The 25210-nt window shown below is 39.2% G+C and overlaps 1 protein-coding gene across 1 annotated transcript in view; it reads left to right on the top strand.

The window, feature by feature from the left end:
* Window positions 1–19064, top strand: part of EHHADH (enoyl-CoA hydratase and 3-hydroxyacyl CoA dehydrogenase) — a 46345-nt gene extending 27281 nt beyond the window's left edge. Inside the window, exons 6-7 of the mRNA XM_080655424.1 lie at window positions 9958–10299; window positions 15980–19064. Of these exons, the coding sequence (XP_080511550.1) occupies window positions 9958–10299; window positions 15980–17241 (1604 nt within the window). The 3' untranslated portion in view covers window positions 17242–19064. The remainder of the gene's footprint in view (window positions 1–9957; window positions 10300–15979) is intronic.
* The last annotated feature ends 6146 nt before the right edge of the window (window positions 19065–25210 follow it).

Consider the following 25210-nt stretch of genomic DNA (forward strand, 5'->3'; position numbering starts at 1 on the left):
TTCTTTTCCTGAACTGATTTCCTTAGATTCAGATTTCAGAGTTAAGTTCCTTCAAGAAATAATGAGGATCATGGTCTAGTACATTTATAAAATTATCTGTTTTCATTTTTTAAAATTGATTTCATTTTAAAAATTAATTCAAATTACAAGTTTTAAACAGGTGTTTGTTTGTTTTAATTTATAATAAAAGTCTGCTCAACCTCAGCCACATTACACAGTTTGTCCACTTGATGGCACCCAAATACTGAGGAGGAATCATCTGCTTTAGAACTTAGTTCACCTGTTAACAGCAGGGGAAATGGTTCTGGGCTTTGGACAGTTATGTATGACCATTTTAAATTATAGTCATGACTACTATTTAGAAATACGTAAAATTATTTGTGCATAAAAGTTTCTAAAATATAAACTTACATATATTCTATAATTATAGCTACATAAAATATGTATGAATACAGACAAAAAATTTAAAAGAGATATGCAGAAATGAAAACAAGTTAGTTTTAACCCCAAAATTTTATAAATGATCTTTTCTTTGTTTTGTTTTTTTCTTTATTGGGGTATAATTTACACACACAAAAATTCTCCCATTTTAAGTATAGAGACAGATGAAATTTTGTAATTGTTTACAGTTATGTAGTCACAATAAAGAAGATGTAGTTCTATCATCCTAAGAAGTATTCTCATGCCTCTTTCCAGTAGATTCCCTCCCACAGACAGCCACTGACCTGCTTTCTATTGTTTTTTTAGAATTTCTTACAGATGGAATCACACATATAGTATGCAATCTTTTGTTTGACTTCTTCACTTACCATGTTTTTGAGATTCATCCATATTATTTCATGTATTAATATTTTCTTTTTTATTATTAAATAGTAATCTATAGTATGGATATATCAATTTGTTTACCCATTTATCAGTTGATGTACATTTAGGTTATTTCCACTTTAGGCTATTGACAGGGAATTGAACCCAATGACACTTCGGTACAAGAGCCAACGCTTTAACCACTGAGCACCAGTCAGGGCAAGATCCAGTTTTTTGTTTTGGCTATGACCTGCATTGTGTCTCTTTTGGTGTTTAGGGCTTAGAATCCTATGGAAAATTCTGGAACTTTTTCTTTCTATTTTTATTTTAGTTTATTTCTTTACTAGAGGCATTGTGCATGAAATCATGCACAGGTGGGGTCCCTAGGCCTGGCTTGCAATCAGGGCCAATCAGGGCCAGGCCGGAGAGGAGGTGATGGTTTCTGGGCCAGGCGCAGGAGGAATGGACACCAGACACCGATGCTACCATTGTCAGCACCTCACCGCCGCGCGGTTCCCTGCCTCCCCCCTTCCTCTTTCCCTCGCCACCGCACCGCCATTGCAGTGGGCCGATTGGGGCCTGCTGGCCAGAGGGAGGGATGGGGTATGGGAAGTTGGCTGATGGCCCCAAGGAGGAATCCAGCCCTCGAATCCCCTGGGAAAGGGGTCGTGTCTGCTGTCACCCACCCCTGGTTCCCTGTCCCAATTCGGGGGCCTGCCGATCAGGGGAAGGATCACGGGAGGTTGGCCAGCCAGGGCAGGCTGGCTGTGGGAGCACACTGACCACCAGGGGGCAGCTCCTGCATTGAGCGTCTGACCCCTGGTGGTCAGTGTGTGTCATAGCGACCGGTCATTCCGGTCATTACAGTCACTTAGGCTTTTATATATATAGATTTTTAATTTTTATTGATTTCAGAGAGGAAAGGAGAGGGAGAGAGAGATAGAAACATCAATGATGAAAAAGAACCATTGGCCGGAACTGGTTTGGCTCAGTGGATAGAGCGTCGGCCTGCGGACTGAAGGGTCCCAGGTTCGATTCCGGTCAAGGGCATGTACCTTGGTTGCGGGCACATCCCCAGTGGGAGGTGTGCAGGAGGCAGCTGATCGATGTTTCTCTCTCATCGATGTTTCTAGCTCTCTATCCCTCTCCCTTCCTCTCTGTAAAATATCAATAAAATATATTTAAAAAAAAAAAAAAAGAAAGAAAAAGAAAAAGAACCATTGATCGGCTGCCTCCTGCATGCCCCTAACTGGGGATCGAGCCCACAACCCAGGCATGTGCCCTTGACTGGAATCAAACTCAGAACCCTTCAGTTCACAGGCCGATGCTCTAGTCACTGAGCAAAACCAGCCAGGGCAATTTCTTTCTATTTTTAAAAATGAGTTTCACTAGAATTCTATCATTTCCTGGTGCTGCTTTGTAATAGGTAAATGCTAGAGAGACAAAGTAGAAAAATAGAGCAGGTTAATGAAGGACTAGCTCAGAGAATCTTATCTACATTTGCCATTTATTATCTTGCCAAATGTGAAGTTTAGCTAGGCTTGTTTATTTTGCCTTTCATTTTCATTTAAAGTCTTATGCTTTTCCTTTCTTTTTATGTTTCCTTGATTTTCTCTTTTTTTTTTTTGTCTTTAAATATAGTATGTAGTTATTTGGCAGAACAAAATTGATGGGTTGATTTGAAGAAAAAGCTCCATAAAACTGTATTATAAAAATATATATTGATATTTTATGATAGGTATTATTATAAAATATGTTAATAAAATATACCAATAATAAAATATATTAATACAAATCTGTAGTTATGTGAAGCTGGTACCATTGTCTTGATCTAGAGGAATGGTTTTCAAACTTTATTGTGCATCAGAATCATTGGGACAGTCTGTTAAAAGAGACTGTAGGACCCCCTCACTACTTTCTGACTCAGTATGTCTGAGGTGGGGCCCAAGAATTTGCAGCTCTAACAAGTTCTTAGGTGATGCTGATGGTGTGTTCTTGAGCCCAAACTTTGAGAACAACTGGTGTAGGAGAACAAGGGGAAGAATGGAGATAACTTTTCCTAGTTTTGACTTTTTACACCTGGCATGCAAACACTACCAGCAGTCTCAAAGATATTTGTAAATCAGTTACAAAAGTCATGGTTAAAATACATACATGTATGTTGCACACCTTGTGAATATACTAAAAACTACTGAATTGTAAACTTTAGAACGGTGACTTTTATGGTATGTGAATCATATCTCAATTTTAAGATACATGTAAAATTTTTGTTTCCTTTTCCCATTTGTAAAAATATCCTATTAATTCAGCCTATTCCCACCCCCATCCTTACCCACAACCCCACTTCTGAAATATTGACTTAAAAAAAATAAAAGGAAAAGGTTAACAGCACATATTTAGTTTCCACATCCAATAGGAAAGGAGAGAGAGAAGGGAATTTCCAAAGGCAATATTGCAATCAGCAGTTTTGGAACCAGTTATGTGTGGGAGGAGATTGTAGAAGGTTAGCATGTATGGGAAGTTGCTGCAAATTTCTCTACAAATTTAATGTGTATCCCGGAGATTTAACTGTGAAAGTTAATTAGCTTCATGCATCTTAATACTCTTGTTATATGAAGCCTCTCAGACTACTGGTGTGCAATAGATTTAGCAGAGCAATTCAGAATTACTTGACCAAGCTAGATTGCTTTGGCAGCAATGGGGAGAGCAGGGTCCTGTAAAATGCTATTTATTTGCACTTGCATTTGGCCAGTAGCCTGCTTTTACCCAAACTGAGTGAAAACTCCTGATTACCACCTGCATACTTCTGGCATGAAGCTGAAAATGTGTGTTGTTATTCAAAGACGGGCACAGGGGACATCTGACTGGAAGCCTCAACTCAGGAACCAAATGCTCTGCTTTTGTCCCTGTAATGACCCCTGGTCCTGTGACTGCACTGGGCTGTGTTAGCCATTTTTAACAATTCTAATTCTGCCTAAAGACCTTGGTCTTTTTGTTCATTTTGATTTCGTGGCTTTAAAAAATCTTAGGGTTCCATATGTCTTTCTCTTCATTTTATCTTTTGCACTTTGTAATTTATTTTTACTCTCTGTGAACATTTATATAAACTTATTTCACAGGAGCAGAGTGACTCTGCCTTACGTAGGAGGCCTAAGCACATGTCTAAATTTAACTTCCCTGGGAGGTATTGCCCAACTTCTGTGGGTGACTCCCGCAAGCCTGGGAAAGTACAGTTCTGTCTGCTCTCTACAGAGCTTCTGTGACAGACACAGCTTACTGTTTATCAGAATTAGAGAAGAGAGAATCCTTTATGCCTTAGGAGACCATTTCTCTAAACAGCGCGCTGTGTCGCTCTTCATCCTAGGCAGAAAAAAAAAAATCTCTTCCTGTAAGTTTACCGGAAAGAGGGAAAATAATTGCCTCCTTTTCTTCCATTAGGAGCATGGCTCACTTAAAAAAAAAAAATCAAAAATTTAATATTATGCCATGGAAAACCTTGAAGAATTAAGAAAAAAAAAATGTGAATGGGTCAAGCAAATAATTTGACCATAAGCACTTTTGAATCAGAAATCAGTTCTTCTCTTACCCATTTTCCTATGCATTGAATGCTAGTGCTGAACTGCTGACACTTGCTTCTCTTATTATGTAGGTACAGTTGAGTGACTTTAAAACTACCAGGACTCTAAAACTACCAAGTGTGTAAGAAGTACACTTTGAAAACATCAGACTATAGACCCAAAGGGGAAATTCTGAATATATTGTGTAGTAATAAACTGAAATTTGAAGATAATAACATCCTTCAGTTACAGCTATAGCAAGAAAGGGATGGGAAATTGTACAGGGGAAAAGTGATCTATGATGGTGCCCTGATCCCAGCCTCTCCAGTGGACACACTTCTCTTGGCCCTAGGCTGGTTTGGACAAGTACCCTGGGAAGCTCCCAGGATGCCACTGGCAGCCTGAGAGGTTCTGAGTATCCCCAGGGTAACAGGCTTATGCTGATGAGCAACATTTACTGTACACCATGAAGCAGGCTTTTCTTTTCTTTTTCTTTTTTCTTTTTTTCCTTTCTCTTCTCTTTCCTTTTCAGTCTCTGGCTCAGGGTAAACTTGCCAGGAGCTGTAACTGTCCTTGGTACAGTGGCTGTCATAACATTCTGCTCTTGGACCTCCCAGAAGCTACACCTCACCATCAACAGTTGAATTGTTTAAAAAATACTCATGCCTACCTTTAAAGACGCTTAACTGAGTCTATGGTGGAGCCTGGACATCTAACCTTTTTAAACTCCTCAAATAACTCTGATGTGTGCTATAGTGTTGAGAATCAGCCCGTTGTGGTGGAAACGTCACAAGGACAGAGATTGCTATAAGATATCCCAGTCTATGCCTGTACTGGGCATAGATTGTATCAGTCCCCTATTTATGCTACAACACTGACAGCTCATCCCTCTTCCCTCATCCTCTTGGTTCCTCCACACACTTGTCCTCTCCCTACTGTCCACTCTTGTCTTGCTTTTGGGCCACCAGAAATTAAATCAGGCCCTGGAAAGGTTTCCATCCTTCTCTGCTGAACTTACCTTTCCCTAGCTCGAGGATTGGGCTAACTCATTGGGTAAATGGGCAAGTAATTGGTAGCCTGTTGGGTAGAATTCATGTTTTTCCAACAATAGTAGTGTGGATAGCGACTCCATGCTGCTAACTGCTGTCTTTCCTTCCTTTCCTGAATCCTATTCTTAACATCATATGGTAAAGCATCAATTTAAAAATCCATTCTTGCCCAGCCAGCTCAGTGATTAAGCATCAACTTATGAACCAGGAGGTCACAGTTTGATTCCTGCTTAGGGCACATGTCCAGGTTGATCCCCAGTGGGGGACATGCAGGAGGCAGCCAATCAATGATTCTCTCTCATTGATGTTTCTATCTCTATCTCCCTTCCCCTTCCTCTCTGAACTCAATAAAATATATTTTAAAGATAAAATAAAATCCATTCTTTTCAGTTCTAAGTAGGAATCAAGCATTAAAATAGTCTCCCTTCCTATGTTAAAAAAAGTTGAAATTATACAATGCTTTACAGATATACTTCCAAATGGACATCATTACATCCCAATCATACTCACTCTCTGTTGGACACATAGTAACACAGGAATGCCAGACAGGCTCACATTCATATGTCTTTTTATAGTGAAACTGCTTTATGAGGTTTGGTAGGTCTTATGTTTAACCAAAGTGTGCATTTTTGATATGATGTTTTATTCTTGAAGAGATGATAGTACTTTTTAGAAAACAGTTTATGGTATACTGTTTTAGAAAACAGTTTTTTTAAAAAAATATATTTTATTGATATTTTACAGAGAGGAAGGGAGAGGGATAGAGAGCTAGAAACATCGATGAGAGAGAAACATCGATCAGCTGCCTCCTGCACACCTCCCACTGGGGATGTGCCCGCAACCAAGATACATGCCCTTGACCGGAATCGAACGCGGGACCCCTCAGTCCACAGGCCGACGCTCTATCCACTGAGCCAAACCGGTTTTGGCAGAAAACAGTTTTGATAATGTAATTTATTAGACATTTATTCTCTATACATATGTTTTTATTGATTTCAGAGAGGGAGAGAGAGATAATCACCTATGGGCTGCCTCCTGCACTTCCCCTAATGGGGATCAAGCCCGCCATCTGGGCATGTGCCCTGACCTGGAATTGAATCGTGACCTCCTGGTTCATGGGTTGACACTCAACCACTGAGCCACACCGGCTAGGCATACATTTATTCTTTTATGCAAACTTTAAGAATCATTCTATTGAGTTATTTTTTTAAAAACAGAAAATAAGGGTTCTGATTAGAAATTTATATATAATGTACATATATGGAAATATTTTTATGCTTTAAATATATCATTGGCTCTCTCTCCTAATTAAGGTCTTATTTTATGTTCTTCAATAAAATGTTATATTATCTTCTTAAAGGTCTTATATTTTCTAGGAATTTTTTAACAGCTTTAATGAGGCATAATTTACCTTATAGAGTTATGCAACCGTCTCCATAAATCAGTCTCAGGACTTGTTCACTACTACAGAAAGTGCCCTCATGACTTTTTGCAGCTAGCCACCAGCCTTAGGCAACCACAGATCTTTCCATCTCTATACATTTGTCTTTTCTGGACCTATACTACAAACAGCATCATACAATAGGTAATCTTTTGCATCTAGCTTTTTTTCAGTTAGCATAATGTTTTTGAGGCTCATCTGTAGCATGTGTCAGTAGTTTGTTCCTTTTATTGCTGAGTAGTGTTCCATTGTATGGCTATACCACATTTTCTTTTCTTTTTTTTTTTTTAAATATATTTTATTGATATTTTACAGAGAGGAAGGGAGAGGGATAGAGAGCTAGAAACATCGATGAGAGAGAAACATCGATCAGCTGCCTCCTGCACACCTCCCACTGGGGATGTGCCCGCAACCAAGGTACATGCCCTTGACCGGAATCGAACCCGGGACCTCTCAGTCCGCAGGCCGACGCTCTATCCACTGAGCCAAACCGGTCTCGGCTATACCACATTTTCTTTATCCATTCATCAGTTGATGGATATTCAGATTGTTTCCAGTTTTGAGTTCTTATGAATAATGCTGCTATGAATATTCATTAAGTTTTATATAGCTGTATGTTTTCATTTCTCTTGGGTGGATTCACAGGAGTAAAATTGCTGGGTTGAACAATAAGTTTATGCTATCTTTTTAAGAAACTGTCAAACTGATTTCTAAAGCTGATGTGCTGTTTTACATTCTCAGGGTTCCAGTTATTCCACATCATCACCAACATTTGATATTGATGTCTTTTCTATGATAGTCATTTTAGGGGTCTGTATTAGTTATATATAGCTGCATAACAAATTACCCCAAAATTTAGCTGCTTAAAGTCAAACATTTATTAAAATCTTGCAGTTTCTGTGGGTCAGGAATCTGGGCATGGTTAGCTAAATCCTCTGGTTTAGGATTTTACATAACATTACATTCAGGTTGTTGTGGGAGCTGTATTCATCTCAAGGCTAGACTGGGAGAGAGGATCTTCTTCCAAGCTCCTGTGGGTGTTTGCGGGATTCTGTTCCTTATGGCCCATTAAACTGAGGGCCTCAGTTCCTCTCAGGCTGTTGGCTGAAAGCCTCCTTCAGCTCTTTGTCACATGGGCTTCACCAAAGGGCAGCTGGCTGTCATCAGAGTGAGGAAGTGAGAGGGCAAGAGAGGGTGAGGTTTTTGTAGTTTAGTCTCAGAAATGAGGTTGTTTAGAACCTGCCTATACATTCATTGTGGTTTGAATTTGCATTTCTTTAATGACTAATGGTGTTTAACATCTTTTCACATGCTTATTAGCCATCTGTATATCCTCTTTGGTGAAATAAAGTTTTGTCCATTTAAAAAATGAGGTTGTTTGCCCTCTAATTATTGAGTCATCAGAGTTCTTTATATATTGTGGATACAAATACTTATTAGATATTTGTTTCCAAATTGTATTAGTTTTTCTATTGCTTTGATAATAAATCACCACAAGCTTAGTTTAAACAACACACATTATTTTTTACTGATGTATAGGTCAAAAGTTCAGTAGGGTCTTACTGGGCTAAAATCCAGGTGTCAGCAGCTTCACTCCTTTCTGGAGGCTGTAGGGGAGAACCTGTTGTTGGTGGAATTCAATACCTTGCGTGGTAGGACCAAGGTCCCTGGGTTCTTGCTGGTTGTAACCTGAGGGCTGTCCCTAGTTTCTTGAGGCCACAGTGTTTCTTGGTTCTTGGCCCTCTTCCTCCTTCTTCAAAGCTACATCTTCACCAATAGGTTGAGTCTTTTCCATGTTGCAACTTTTTGATCCTTTCTGATCAAATCTCTCCCTCACTATATAGCCAGGAAAGATTCTCCTCTTTTAAGAACTCATATGATTGGATTGGGCTGACCTAGATAATACAGGATAATCTCTACATCTCGAGGTCTTTAACCTTAATCACTTCTGTAGAGTCCCCTTTGCCATGTAAGATAATAAGTTCATAGGTTCTGGGGATTAGGAAGTGGACATTTGGTGGAGGTGGAGGAGTGGGCATACATATTTTCTTTAAATCTATGACTTATCATTTCATTTTCTTAATGATGGTTTTTGAAGTACAGAAGTATTTAATTTTAGCACAATATAATTAATTGATTGATTTTTCTTTCATGGATCATGCTAAAAACACTTCGCCTAACTCAAGGTCACAAAGGTTTAACCTATGTTTTCTTCTAGAAAATGTTATAGTTTTAGCTCTTCAATGTAGATTTATGATCCATTTTGAGTTAATTTTTAAAAAATATATTTTTGTTGATTTCAGAGAGGAAGAGAGAGGGAGAGAGAGATAGAAACATCAATGATGAGAGAGAATCATCGACCAGTTGCCTCCTGCATACCCCCCACTGGGGGCTGAGCCTACAACCCGGGCATGTGCCCTGACTGGGAATCAAACCATGACCTCCTGGTTCATAGGTCGACACTCAACCACTGAGCTATGCCAGCTGGGCTAATTTTTATATATGGTGTTGGATAAGGATTTAAATTTATTTACTTTCTGCATATGGATATCCATTTGTCTCAGCAAATGTATTTGTTGAAAAAACTCTTATTTTTTTCTCTCATTGAATTGTTTTGGGACCTTTGTTAAAAAGCAATTGGCCATAATTATAAGGATTTATTTCTGATCTCTCATTTCTCTTCCATTGATTTGTACATCTATCCTTGTACCAATATCACACTGTCTTCTTTTCTAGGTATTTTTAAGTCTTTGTTACTATTAGGAATCAAGTTAAAATTACCTTGAATCTAAAATATTATTAACTCAGAGCTATTTTCCTTAAAATGACTGACAGATTAATATTTAATCTATTACAAAATTGGAATAATAGGAAATGCTGCTTTATGCTTCAATTAGGTAACTTGAAATTGCTTCGGAGCCATTAAATTCTTACGGAACTAAGTTGCAAAGATGTTAGAGACTTTGGTATTCATGTTACATTAAATATCTTGTTGAATAGCATTTAATTTCGTACTTTGAATTTGAACCATTATCATTATTTACTCATTTTCTCTTAGTCTAAGTAACATTTACAAAGATCTGATTTTCTTTCTTTTTTCTTTCAGATCAGTCTCTAGAATCCCGTAGAATTTTCAACAGGCCAGTGCAGAGCTTGCCCAACATGGACTCTATTTTCAGTGAAGCCCTTCTGAAGATGCGGAAGCAGCACCCTGGGTGCCTTTCTCAGGAGACTTGTGTCAGTGCAGTCCAGGCTGCCGCACAGTATCCCTATGAGGTGGGCATCAAGAAGGAGGCGGAGCTGTTTATGTACCTTCGGCAATCAGGGCAGGCTAGAGCCCTGCAGTATGCTTTCTTTGCCGAGAGAAATGCACATAAGTGGTCAGTTCCCTCTGGAGCATCCTGGAAAACGGCGTCGGCACAGCCCATCTCCTCAGTGGGTGTTCTCGGTAAGAACATGGGGTCGTTAATGTCATTCTCCAAATCTGCACATGTGACGTGCTACTACCATTTGCTTAGGGCCACTGGGTTCCAGGTTCTATGCTAGATATATTACATGTGTTAGCTAACTTAATTTTCACCCCAGCCCATTAACTATCTTCATTTTACACGTGAGGCCTGGAGACACTAACCTTCTCAACAAGGAGCTAAATATTAGTAAACACAAGTGTTGTGAGAGTCTGACACTAGATCTGTCTGAATCCAGACTCTGGGCATTTTTCACTCATCCCAACCTCTTCTCTGTTTGAATCCCCAACAATGATAATTATTTGTACCACATTTTAAGGTGTGTTCTGTCACTCTTGCAGCTAGGCATTTGGAGTGAAGTTTCTGTCTTTCTGGTCCCTGGAACCATTCATTTCCTTCTCCTAGTTCAAAACCAACTATTCTCAAATCCATCTGAACCTTGAAACAGGGCTTACCTTCTTTTGACACCTGGAATTTTTCCAAACAAATGTCTTCCTTCCTCAGAAGCTAGCTCTCTGATTGGCTTCTTTGGGCCACTTTCCTAAGCTTCCCTTGCTCTTCGTCTTGGCCCAAGAATGATCTTTTGTGGATTTTAAACCCTGTGAAATGGGAAGTAAAATGTTATATGCTTCAGCTCGTGTACAGTCTTTTGGGGGAAGAGGTTCATAGTTTACTAAAAGCATCTTCTTCCTCTCTCTCTCTTTTCCTTTCTTCCCTTCGTTCTTTCAACTTCCTTAACCCTCACTAGAGAGAGAGAGAAACACTGACATGAGAGAGAGACATTGATTGGTTGCCACCCAACCCAACCTGCAGAGAAAGAGCCCACTCTATGCATCTTCTTAGTGTTATCCTAGTCAAGTTTTAGTATAAAATAGTTGGTTTTTAAAATTTTTCAATTACATTTGACATACAATATATAAGTTTAAGGTGTACAACATAGTGACTAGATATTTACAAAGTGATAACCCTGCTAAGTCTAGTACCCATCTGACACCAACCATAGTGGTACATACTACATACAATGGAATACTACTCAGTCATAAAAAAGAATGAAATCTTGCCATGTGTGACAACATGAATGAACCTAGAGGGTTATGCTAAGGGAAATAAGTCAGACAGAGAAAAACAAATATCATATGATTTTACTTATATGTAGAATCAAAAAAATAAAATAAATGAACAAACAAAACAAAAACAAACTCATAGATACAGATAGCATTTTGATGGTTGCCAGATGGAAGGGGTGTTGGGGAGATGGGTGAAAAAGGGGAAGGGACAAGGGTCAGCAAATTTTTTCTGTGAAGTTCCAGATAATGAATATTTTAGGCTTTGTGGGCTGTAAGGGTCTCTGTTACAACTACCCAATTCTGCTATTGAGCACAAAAAAAGCCATAGAGAACACAAAAACAAATTAGCATGGTTGTGTTCCAATAAAACTTTATTTATAAACACTGAAATGTGAATTTGATATAATTTTATGTATCATAAAATATTATTCTTTTTTTGTTTTTCAACTGTTTAAAATGTGAAAACATTTTTAGCTTGTAGGCAATACAGAAGCAGGCAGTGGGCTGGATTTGGTCTTTAAGGTCTCCTCCAAGGTCTCAGAGTTGTTCTCTGCATTTTCTATCTTCAGGTGATAATGAGGCATCTTGCAGGGGATTTTATGGGCCAATCATAGATCCCACACATACCCCTCAACCATTTTACTGTCCAGAATTAGTCATAGGATACAAGGGATGTGGAAAATACAGTCTCTTATGAATCCAGGAGGAAAATGAAACGATATGGGGAAGGGACAGCAACATCTTTGCTATTGAATAGTTTTCTATTCCTCTTGCCTTTGCTGAAAACATTATTCCATTTTCCTTTTCCTTCTCCAACCTGTATAGTTCAAGTTCCTCAATTTTACCCACTTCAATATGTTCTTTCTTCAAATATCTTTATATTGAAGCTTTTCTTGATTCATTCAACCAAATATAATCTCTTTCCTTTGAATCATCAAATGAATTTATTACCTTATAGGATGGATATTTGTGAACTTTTCTTCATTCCACTACTAGATTATAGGCTCCCTGAGGAGTGGTACTTTTCATATTTTTTAACAGTTTTATTGAGATTTAACTCATATACCATAAAATTTTTTAAAGAGTATAGTTCAATGTAACATAGTATAGCAGCTATGGAAAACAGCATGGCAGTTCCTCAAAAAAATAAAAATAGAGTTACCATATGATCCAGAAATTCCACCTCTGAGTATATACCTGAAATAATTGAAAGCAAGGACTCGATTAGATATATGTACACTCATGTTTATAGCAGCATCGTTCACAATAGCCTAAAGTAGAAACAATTCAAATGTCCATCAGTGGATGAACGAATTAACAAAATGTGGTGTGTACATACAATGGAATATTATTCAGGCTTAAAAAGGTAGGAAATTCTGACACATAATAAAAACAACATAGATGAATCTTAAGGATATTATGTTAAGTGAAATAAGCTAGTCACAAAAGAACAACTTCTATATGATTCCACTTGTATATGAGGTACCTAAAGTAGTTGAAATCATAGAGATAGAAAGTAAATGGTGGTCACCAGTGGCTGGAGGAAGGGAGGAATGGGGATTTATTGTTGAATGGGTACAGAGTTTGTTTTGAAAATGAAAAGAGTTCTGGAGATGGCTGCACAACAATGTGAATGTACTTAATACACTAAACTGTAAACGGATGTAAATTTTACAGGTATTTTATCACAATTAACATTTTAAACAAATATATATAGTAACAATGTCACCAAAAAAGAATACACTTCAATGATTTTTAGATAGTCACAAAGTTGTGCAACCATTGCCACAATCAATTTTGGAACATTTTCATCACCCTGAAAAGAAACCCTATACCCATTAACAGTTATTACTCATTGTCCTTCCCCCCATCCCCTGGCAACCACTAACCCACTTTCTGTCTCTATGGATTTGCCTAATCTGGACATTTTTCATATAAACGGAATCATATAACATGTGGCTGTTTGTGTCCAGCTTCTTTAACTTAGCATAATATTTTTAAGGTTTTTCTATATTGTAGCATATATCATGGCTTCATTCCTATTACAGGTGAATAATAGTCCTCTGTTTGTATATACCACATATTGTTTATCCATTCATCAATTGATGGACATTTGGCTTGTTTCTACTTTTTGGCTATGTTGAATAATGCTGCTCTGAACACTTACGTGCAAGTTTTGTGTGGACACATGTCTTCAATTCTCTTAGGGGATATAAGTACACGTTCCTAGTTACCTATCTCCCTATCTCCCTAGCTAGGAGTGAAATTGCTGGCAACTCCATATTTAACATTTGAGGAACCTCCAAACTGTTTTTCCACAGCAGCTGTACCATTTTATAATCTGCCAGCAATGCATCAGGGTTCCAATTTCTCCACATCTTCACCAGAACTTGTTCTTGTCTTTTTAATTATAGCTAACCTAGTGAGTATAAAGTGGCAGCTCATTGTGGTTTTGATCTGAATTTCCTTAGTGACTATTGATGTTAGGCATCTCTTTATATGCTTATTGGGCATTTGTGTATCTTCTTTGGAGAAATATTTATTAGACCCTTTGTCTAATTTTAAATTGAGTTGTCTTTTTGTGTGAGTAATCCTCACTTAAGGATATTTTTCCATTGATTTTTAGAGAGAGTAGAAGAGAAGGGGAGAGACAGAGAGAGAGAGAGAAACACTGACATGAGAGAGAGACATTGATTGGTTGCCTCCTCATATGCCCCAACTGGGGCCGGGGATCAAGCCTGCAACCAAGTTACATGACCTTGACTGGAATTGAACCCAAGACCTGTCAGGCCAGGGTCCGATGCTCTATCCACAAAGCCAAACCAGCTAGAGAAAATTGAGTTATCTTTTTATTGTTGAGTTTAAGAGTTCTTTATATATTCTGATACAAATCCCTTATCAGATTTGTATGATTTGCAAATATATGATTTGCAAATATATGATTTGCAAATATTTTCTCCCATTCTGTGGGTTCTTTTTACTTTTTTAATGATGTCCTTTGAAGCACAAAAGTCTTAAATTTTGGTGATGTACAATTTATCTTTTCTTTTGTTGCTTATGCTTTTTGTTTCATATCTAAGAAGCTATTCAGGCATCCTCATACTACGGCCCGCGGGCCACATGCGGCCCGCCGAGGACATTTATCCGGCCTGCTGGGTGCCGCTGCCTGTCCTGCTTAGCAGCCGACTCGTCCAGGGCCCACAGTGCGCATAGGAATTTGTTCATAGTTTTTTTTTTAAACTATAGTCCGGCCCTCCAACGGTCTGAGGGACAGTGAACTGGACCCCTGTTTAAAAAGTTTGAGGACCCCTGGCCTAGGTCATGAGATTTACTCATAAGAGTTCTATTGTTTTAGCTCTTACTTTAGTCTGTTATCCATTTTGAATTAATTTTTGTATATGGTGTGAGGTAGGGGTTCAACTGCATTCTATTGCATGTGGATATCCAGTTGTCCCAGTACCATTTGTTGAAAAGACTATTCTCTCCCCCATTGAATTATCTTGCAAATCTTGTCAAAAATTGATTGGCCATAAGTGTATGAGTTTATTCCAGGACTCTTGATTCTATTCCATTGATCCATATGTCTGTCCTTATGCCATTACCACACTTTCTTGAATACTTTAGCTTTGTCATAAGTTTTGAAAGTAGGAAGAGTGAGTTCTTCAACTTTGTTCTTATTTTTCAATATCATTTTTGTTATTCTGGATTATTTGTATTTCTATACAAGTTTTAGGATCAGCTTGTTAGTTTCTGCAGGGGAAAATAACAGTTGGATTTTTTTATATGGATTGCACTGAATCTGCAATCCATTTGAGTAGTATTGCCATTTTAACAATACTAAGCCTTCTGAATAATGAACATGAGATTCTTTTCATATATTTGGGTCTTTAATTTCTTTCAATACTGTTTTTGGGTTTTAGTGTACAGGTTTTGCAATTCTTCATTTAATTTATTCTGAAGTATTTTATTCTTTTTGATGCTATTGTAAGCAGAATTGTTTTCTTAATTTCATATTCAGATTGCCCATTGCTAGTGTGTAGAAATACAATTGATTTTTGTATATTGATCTTGTATCCTGCAACTTTGCTGAACTTGTTTATTAATTCTAATAGTGTGTGTGAATCCTACTCATTGTTATATACTCTAAAGCACTTAGCACAGTGTCTAGCCTTAACTAGCATTGAATCCATGTACACTGAGTGGCTAGATTATTATGATCTCTGAACGCATAATAATATGGCCACTCAGTGTATATCCTATATAATAAAAGGCTAATATGTAAATTGTCCCCTCGACCATGAGTTCGACCAACAGGCAGGCCGGCCAACCGCCCATGTCCCCTCCCCCTGGCCAGGCTGGCCGGACCACCCATGCACGAATTCATGCACCGGGCCTCTAATATATATATGTATGTATATACTGAGTGGCCAGATTATTATGCGTTCAGAGATCATAATAATCTGGCCACTCAGTATATATTCCTTGAATTGATCTCTTTAAATGCCACATTGCCACAGAAGCCTTGCATCCACTGAATAATTTTCCAGTTCTCAATATCATTGAATAATTTTTTCTCCTTTACTCATATTTACAGGCTTGGGAACAATGGGTCGAGGCATCGTCATTGCTCTTGCAAAGGCCAAGATTCCTGTGATTGCCGTAGAATCAGACAAGAAACAGCTGGAAACTGCTAACAAGATAATAACCTCCTTCTTTGTAAAGGAAGGATTGAAAATGCAGCAGAGTGGCCACACTTGGTCAGGACCAAAACCCAGGTTAACTACATCTTTGAAGGAGCTTAGTAGTGTAGATTTAGTCATTGAAGCCGTATTTGAGGAAATGAATCTGAAGAAGCGGGTCTTTGCTGAACTGTCAGCTGTGTGCAAGCCAGAAGCTTTTTTGTGCACCAATACATCAGCCCTGGACATTGACGAGATTGCTTCATCCACTGATCGTCCTCACTTGGTTATTGGTACCCATTTCTTCTCACCAGCTCATGTCATGAAGTTGTTAGAGGTTATTCCCAGCCGATACTCTTCCCCCACTACTATTGCCACTGTTATGAACTTATCAAAAAAGATTAAAAAATTTGGAGTAGTTGTAGGCAATTGTTTTGGATTTGTTGGGAATCGAATGTTGAATCCTTATTACAATCAGTCTTATTTCTTGTTGGAAGACGGCAGTAAGCCAGAGGAGATTGATGAGGTGCTGGAGGACTTTGGTTTCAAAATGGGACCTTTTAGAGTGTCTGATCTTGCTGGGTTAGATGTGGGTTGGAAATCTCGAAAGGGGCAAGGTCTTACTGGACCTACGTTGCCTCCAGGGACTCCTGCCCGAAAGCGAGGCAACAGGAGATATTGCCCAATTCCTGATATGCTCTGTGAATCAGGACGATTTGGCCAGAAGACAGGTGAGGGTTGGTACCAATATGACAAGCCATTGGGTAGGATTCACAAACCTGATCCCTGGATTTCCAAATTTCTGTCACAGTACAGGGAAACCTATCACATTGAACCACGTATCGTTAGCAAGGATGAGATTCTTGAGCGCTGCTTATATTCGCTCATTAATGAAGCATTCCGTATCTTGGGAGATGGGATAGCTGCCAGCCCAGAGCACATTGATGTTGTCTATTTACATGGGTATGGATGGCCAAGGCACAAGGGTGGGCCCATGTTCTATGCGTCCACAGTTGGGTTGCCCACAGTGCTAGAGAAGTTGCAGAAATACTACAGGCAGAATCCTGATATTCCCCAACTAATGCCTTGTGACTATCTGAAAAAATTGGCTTCCCAAGGAAACCCTCCTCTGAAAGAATGGCAAAGCTTGGCAGGACCCCCCAGCAGTAAACTGTGATTCAGCCTTTCAGGTTATGCCTTACATGCTGGCATCAGGTAATGCTCACTGAGCATTAAATTTAAACCCAAAGATCCAAAGTAAAATTGCTCTGAAATACAAAGCTAAAGAAATAATCAGCTAAGCCTCCTCTTTGGGTCTGCTGCCTGATGATTCTAATGGGTCAAATATTCAGAAATGTGCTTCCTATGCCTCTGAATCTGCCCCTACCAGATAAACTATTCCATTCCCAATGAATAAACTCATGTTAATACTTCTATAGCTAAGAAGAGAGCCTCAAGAATAAGGTGAGGTTCCCAAGTGCTTTTATCATTGGAGAAGTATGTAATCAATTAACAACTGATAAAAGCAACTAAGTTATAAATTAATTTTGACCCCCTTCAGCCTCATACACATAACACTAATAGGAAATCTTACGGATCTTTCTTTCAATAAACATTCACTGTGCCTCCCCTGAGCATCTTGCACAGCACTTGGCAGACCTAGAGCCCGGGCAGGCATTAATCCAGCATGGATGCCTGTGGTGAAGTTCAGTCCATAGTCTCAGACGTGTAATGGAGATAGTTGTCAGGGTTGAGTCAGCAGTGAAGGTCACTGTGAGTGAGCATGAAAGCTGCCCAAGGGAAGGCAGAGTGTCAAAGGCGGAACAGAGTGGAAGTTACAGGCAACACACAATGGGGAGCTGGTGAGGGGCCAAGTCCTTCAGACCAGAATGGGGAACTCAGAGTAGCTTGGCAAGTCATGCTCAGTACTAGGATATCGCTTCTGTCCAAGGCCCACTCACTCATATTCACAGTTGTGCTTGCTGCCTGCAAGGGGCTCAGTAATGTTTGTTGATAATTACCTTGAGATCAGGGGATGTCCTGGTCTTTCTTTACTCTTCTATTCATGGAGAAATAATAGGTAGTAGTATGTTGTGGACTTAGTGTAAGAAGGGATCTTAGAGAACATCTAACCTCCTCTGATTCTGTCTTTGATTTAGATTCTGTAATGATGCCAGTTTTCCTGTCATGATAAGCCTTTGTGTTATTGGGTGTGAAAATGGTTGAGTCTTGAAAAATCCAAAATTATTATAAAACAAATTTTTTATAATTTTGTTATAATTATAAGACTTCTCTTTTAATGTTTTGTGTGGTTGGTTAACAGTTGGGGGGTTGGTCAACACAAAAACTCGTAAACAGATGTTTTCATCAGAATTACTCATAATAGCCCCAAATTGGAAACAAAGTAAATGCCCATAACTGATGGATGGATAAACAAGTGCGGAATAGCCATATAATAGACTATTCAGCCATAAAAAGAGATGAAGTACTGATACATGCTACAACATGATGAACCTTGAAAATACTTTGCTAAGTGAAAGAACCCAGTCACACAAGGCCACATATTCTATGAACTTATATGAAATGTTCAGAATAGGCAAATCTATAGGAACAGAAAGAAGATAGAGGTTGCCTAAAGCTGGAATGATTGGGGATGAGAAATGGGGAGTGACTGCAAATAGGGACAGGATTTCTTTATGGGTTAATGAAAATGTTCTGAAATCATTGTGGTGATGGTTACATAAGTCTGTGAATCTACTAAAAACTATTGAGTTGTATACCTTAAGTGGGTTAATTACATGGTGTGTAATTATATCTCAATAAAGATTTTAATAAATAAGTAAATAAATGGGCTCAAGTTGTTGGCTTTCAGTGTTGATGCTGTTTTCAAAATATTTTTACCTGTAAACTCAAACAAAACCATCAAAAGTTCTGACAGAGAAGTCTTGAATGAATGTACTATGTTTTTCATTGTAAAAACAACAATAAAAAACCAAAACATTCTTAAAGTATGCCTCAAATTGCAGTTCAATTTAGAATAGTTTTGGAGAAACCAAGATGGCAGCATAGGTAAACACTTGAACTTGCTGCCTTGCACAACCACTTCAAAACTACAACTAAAAGACAAAACGGGTATCATCCAGAACCACAGGAAGGCTGGCTGAGTGGAAATTCTACAACTAGAAGGAAAGAGAAAAGCACACTGAGACTCAGAGGAGGTGCAGAAGTAAAGTGCAGAGGTACGGAGGCATGCGCAGAAAGGGCTGGTGACTGAGTACGCGGTTGTTTTTTTCAATCTGGAGTGAGACACAGCTCCCAACTGCTCTGAACTCCAGTTCCGGGCGAGACTCTGGGGACCCAGACTCATACGAGGAGAAACTGGACTATCTAGCCTCGGGCGGAACTCGAGGGCGGCTTTCTCTCAGAGGTGCTTGCAGCAATTACCTCGGGACAGTGAGACCCAGGGCCTCTCAGGGCAGGCCTAAGGATCAGCCATAGCTGTTTGCTCCACCCTGAGACCCCGCCCCACCCAAGCTATGTGCAGAGGCTTTTGCATATGAATGGCCTGGCCCTTTGCAATCTACAATTACCTAACAAACTGCAGCTGGGTCAGAGAGACCCAGAACATCCAAAAGAAGGCCCAAGGCCCCACAGCAGCTTGCATTGCTTCACTGCTGGGCCTCATCTGGGCACCTCCAAACCCCAAACAAAGAAGAGGAATCTGCAGATCTCTCCATAGCTCATGCTGGGTGGCCTCAGGCAGAGGCTAAATTAGCACCTCCTTAGAGATCCAAGAGCCAGTGGACCCAGTGGTCAGAGTGGGACCATCCAGATTACAACTCCTCAGATCCATAGGGACACACTCAAGGGGCAGACTCAGTGAGCACCAAAGTCCCACTGGAGCAAGTCTTGCCCCATAAGGGTGTCTCCAGCACTGAAGTTCTCCCATCATAGACACAGCTGATTTTCACAGCCAATTGGCCTGGAGGCCAATTCCTCCCAGTGATACCAACAACAATCAAGGCTTAACTACAACAAGAATGTGCACACAGCCACAAAGGGGTGCACCAAGAGTGTCCACTTCAGGTAACTGGGGAGGCTGAGCCACTGGGCCCTATAGGTCACCTAGCACACAAAGCCACTCTATCAACACAGGGAAGCAAACAAAATGCGGAGACAAAGAAACAGGTCACAAATGACAGAAATGGAGGAAAGCAAACTACTTACTGGAAGTAGAGTTCAAAACCATGGTTATAAGGTTTTTCAAGAATTTTCTAGAAACCACCGATAAATTTAGTGAGACCCTCAAGGATATAAAAAAGGACCAACTAGAAATTAAGCATACTGTGATTGAAATAAAGAAAAATATACAGAGATCCAACAGCAGACTAGAGGATCACAAGAATCAATTCAAAGATTTGAAATATGAAGAAGCAAAAAACACCCAACCAGAAAAGCAAAAAGCAAAAAGAATCCAAAAATATGAAGATAGTGTAAGGAGCCTCTGGGACAACTTCAAGCGTACCAACATCCGAATTATGGGGGTTCCAGAAGAAGAGAGAGAGCAAGATATTGAAAACCTATTTGAAGAAATAATGACAGAAAACTTCTCTTACCTGGTGAAAGAAATAGACTTACAAGTCCAGGAAGCGCAGAGAACCCCAAACAAAAGGAATTCAGAGAGGACCACACCAAGACACATCATAATTAAAATGCCAAGAGCAAAAGACAAAGAGAGAATATTAAAAGCAGCAAGAGAAAAATAGTTAGTTACCTACAAGGGAGTAACCATACAACTGTCAGCTGATTTCTCAACAGGAACTATGCAGGCCAGAAGGGAGTGGCAAGAAATATTCAAAGTGATGAATAGCAAGAACCTACAACCAAGATTACTTTACCCAGCAAAGCTATCATTCAGAATTGAAGGTCAGATAAAGAGCTTCACAGATAAGAAAAAGCTAAAGGAGTTCATCACCGCCAAACCAGTATAATATAAAATGCTGAAAGGTATTCTTTAAGCAGAGGAAGAAGAAGAAAAAGGTAAAGATAAAAATTATGAACAACAAATACATATCTATCAACAAGTGAATCTAAAAATCAAATGAATAAAAAATCTGATAACCAGAAAAAACTGGTGAATATAATAGAATCAGGGGCATAGAAAGGGAGTGGACTGACAATTCTCAGGATGAAAGGGGTGTATGGGGTGTGGGAAGAGACTGGACAAAAATCGTACACCTATGAATGAGGACAGTGTGTGGGAGGGGGCGTGTAAGGGCAGAGGGTGCGGTGGGAACCGGGTGGAGGGGAGCTATGGGGGGAAAAAGAGGAACACCTGTAATAATCTGAACAATAAAGATTGATTTAAAAAAATAGAATAGTTTTTAAGATGTATATTGCTGGAGTTTATATAAATTGGTTCTTGAAATTAAAGTCATCAATATAAAAGATTCCTGAAAGTAGTCTCCAAAGTGACTTCTTTTCAAATTAATATAAACACACACACATATTAACTTTTTCTTCTTTAGTGGAATTTATTTTCAGTTGTTTAAACTCATTTTTACCCTACACTATCCTCTATATTGGGGCTTTGAAACTAGAGTGTCTATGAATAGGTTTTATGAGTCAATAATCCCTGACATTTTATGCTAATGTTTGTGTATATGTATCTAAATGCATTCTTAGAAGAGATACCATATTCTCATAATTTTTCTAATCCAATAAAGGTTAAGGACCAACACTTTATATATAGATAAAATGAGAAGAGGAAATATGAGTTTATTTATTTTTACTTTATATCCAAGGAGGCAAACCTAATTCTAATTTGTTGGGTCCTACATAAAACAAAATGATGAAACCTTTCCAGAATATGCTACCCCATCCTTGAAAATGCACTTACTTAAAAGGCTTATTTGTTGTTAATAATTATAAAACTACCTATCTTTAAAAAAAAAACCAAACAGCCTCTGAGTGACATTCTAAAAACGAGTTCTAATGGTAATTGACTCTGATGAGAAGGCTATATTAGAAACACCCTTGAAGCTTTGCCATAATACTCCAGCTTTAAAGATGAGACTAATGACATTACTTAAATCAGTAGCAGCACTGTGCAGCTGCAGTTGCTACTTACGTATTCATTTCCAGAGGAACAGGTGTGTAAGAGAGCGATAAAATGAGGGACCCTAAACTCCCCTGATTAATGAGGTTACAGAATGGTGTATGCAAATCATACTCTACCAGGGGTCCTCAAACTTTTTAAACAGGGGGCCAGTTCACTGTCCCTCAGGCCGTTGGAGGGCCGGACTATAGTTTAAAAAAAAAACAGCTATGAACAAATTCCTATGTGCACTGCGGGCCTGGGACGAGTCTGCTACTAAGCAGGAGAGGCAGCGGCACCCAGAGGGCCGCATGTGGCCCGCAGGCCATAGTTTGAGGACGTCTGCCACACTGTAGGAACCTGGAATTTCTAGGGCCTTACGTTTGTCTTTAAAATAGGCCCCTATAAATCAGAAATATTGTGGGCTCACTAGATTGTTTGAATCCGTTTGGTAACCATTGATGAGCTTAATATAAATCAATTCTCTGAGCTGGGTTTAAAAGCAACTTTCCTCAAGAACAAAATAGTCTTTGACTACTCTTGGGATTATTGGTGCCATCTGCTTATCTTGCCAGCGTGTGTGTGTGTGTGTGTGTGTGTGTGTGTGTGTGTGTGTAGATAGATAGATAGATAGATAGATACATAGATTAACAGATATTTAATGTTGTGTGGACACCATCATTACAGAACTCTGAGTGACATCATTTCATACTGTGGTCCAATGGGTTGCCATTCACATAGAAATAATATGAACAGCACCCCTTAGAGGTGTGCAACACCTAATATTATTTCTAGGGCACTCCATGTAGAGATTCCAAGCCAAAAACTCTTTCTTCTGTTTATTGCTGTAAGTATCTTTCTAAACAAAAGTTAGTTGACAAGAGTAGAGGGAAAGTCTCCATTTATTTGATGTCCCCAATGGGACCAAATTTTTAGAAAGATTAAATCTTATCTTCTTAGTTTTGTTTTTGTTTTTGTTTTCCAGCACCCGGAGAAAGAACATGAGAGAGTTGCACAGGGCTTTTAATCCTTTTTTTTTTTTTTTTTGTAATCCTCACCCGGGGATACTTTTCCATTGATTTTTAGAGAGAGTGGAAGGAAGAGAGAGGAAAAGACAGAGAGAAATACTAATATCAATGTGAGAGAAACACATCGATTGGTTGCCTCCTGCTCTTGCCCCAACCAGGGCCTTGTCCAGGGAGGAGCCTGCAACTGAAGTATGTGCCCTTGACCAGAATAAAACCTGGGATCCTTTGGTGCTCAGGCTGACACTCTATCCACTGAGCCAAACCCACCAGGGCCAGGGCTTTTAATTCTTGTTCAAAGAACTTTAGGGTACTTCAATTGTAATGTTTACTTGTTCTCTTTCATTCACCTTAAAATAGCCTGGCAGAATCAGTACATGAAAGCATCTGATAAGATGACACAAGCAGAGCTGATCAACCCATCTTGTGTACATCTTTCCTAGTTAGAGTTATTCCACCTTTTCTAAGAGGAAGTACTGCTATCTGCAGCAGCTGCTAATTCTAGCCATAAGGTGAGATCCTTAGGATGAAGTAGGGTAAAACCTTCTCCCACCAAGTCATAAGTGCCCTGGATTCCTGAAGCCTGCTTGGGCCTAGAGAGTTGCTGATTTGTAAATTTTGGCAGAGACTGTTGGCTGTAATCACAATATTTCTCTTCTGTAGTGGGGGCATGCAGGAGGCAGCCAATGGATGATTCTCTCTCATCATTATTTTTTTTTTCTCTCTCTCTCCTTTCCTCTCTGAAATAAATAAAATATTTTTTAAAAAAGAGTCAGATGATGTGCATTCTTTGACTTTTTTTTTGTTGTTGATTGTTTATCTTCCATCTTGCTGCCTGGAACACATATGGGATGGGGGGAGTTTGACTCACTATACTGGATCACGAGGACAAAGGTCATGCCCTAGGGATAGCAGAATGGAGGGTGCTATGCAAAGAGCTGAGGTCCAAGAAAACTTCAGGATATTGTTTGTCGATTCCAAAGAAATAACCTGGAAGACTGGCTGTGAACGACATGGTTTTATTAAGACTCCGTGCACACCAGTGGCAGCCAGCAAGGGAAATTGCTGCCATATCAGGGGCAGCTGGCCAGTAAAGTTTCCATCATACCTGGGTGCAGCTGGGGGTAGCCAGTAAAGTTTCTGCAACCCAAACTTTCAGGGTCATATAGAGTACAAAAAAAAAAAAAAGGAAACGGGCATGCGGGGGGTGGCTGTGTGAAATCAAAACACAAGCTGTTTCTCTACAGTTGTTTCCAGTCCGGGCTGACAGTCAGAAGCAGTTTCTCCCTTGACCGAGGAGCTGGCCAGGCTCCCAAGCTTACATTCCACTTACAGATGGCCTCCACCATAGTCCCACAGGGAGGGGGGAGTTGGAGCTTGGAACGGGCCCATGCTCCCATGTAACATACAAAGTGCTATAAAGAGTGTGGTCCTAGGACAGGGGTGGACAAACTTTTTGACTCGAGGGCCACAATGGGTTCTTAAACTGGACCGGAGGGCCGGAACAAAAGCATGGATGGAGTGTTTGTGTGAACTAATATAAATTCAAAGTAAACATCATTACATAAAAGGGTACGGTCTTTTTTTTTTATTATTATTTCAATAGTTTTATTCATTTCAAACATTTTAACAAGAAGAATGTAAACACTAATTATTATAATTTGAAACTTCAAAAAATGGAGGAATCATAGCACAATAACATACCTTATATTGAAGATGGCAAAGGCAAAATAAAATTGCCTAACAAAGGAAAGGTACAAAAGCCTTTCAAATTAAACTTAAATATAATAAAATAATTTAAAACTAAAACAAATGGAAAAGAACAAAATGTGTAAACAGTAAATTAAACATTTCCTTTAGTGCAACTTCCAAATTATGCCCGGGACGTAGATGTAGATGGCAATGTAGACTGGGTTGAAAGTTTTTTGGTCTTTAAACATCAACTTCAGTGGGAACAGTGTTGTTGGTCTCCTTTTTAGCTAATGCTCTGATACTGTGCTCTCCAGGGGCGTGTCTCCCTCCAT

This window comes from Plecotus auritus (assembly GCF_963455305.1).
Source record: "Plecotus auritus genome assembly, chromosome: 2".
In the NCBI taxonomy this organism is placed as follows: domain Eukaryota; kingdom Metazoa; phylum Chordata; class Mammalia; order Chiroptera; family Vespertilionidae; genus Plecotus; species Plecotus auritus.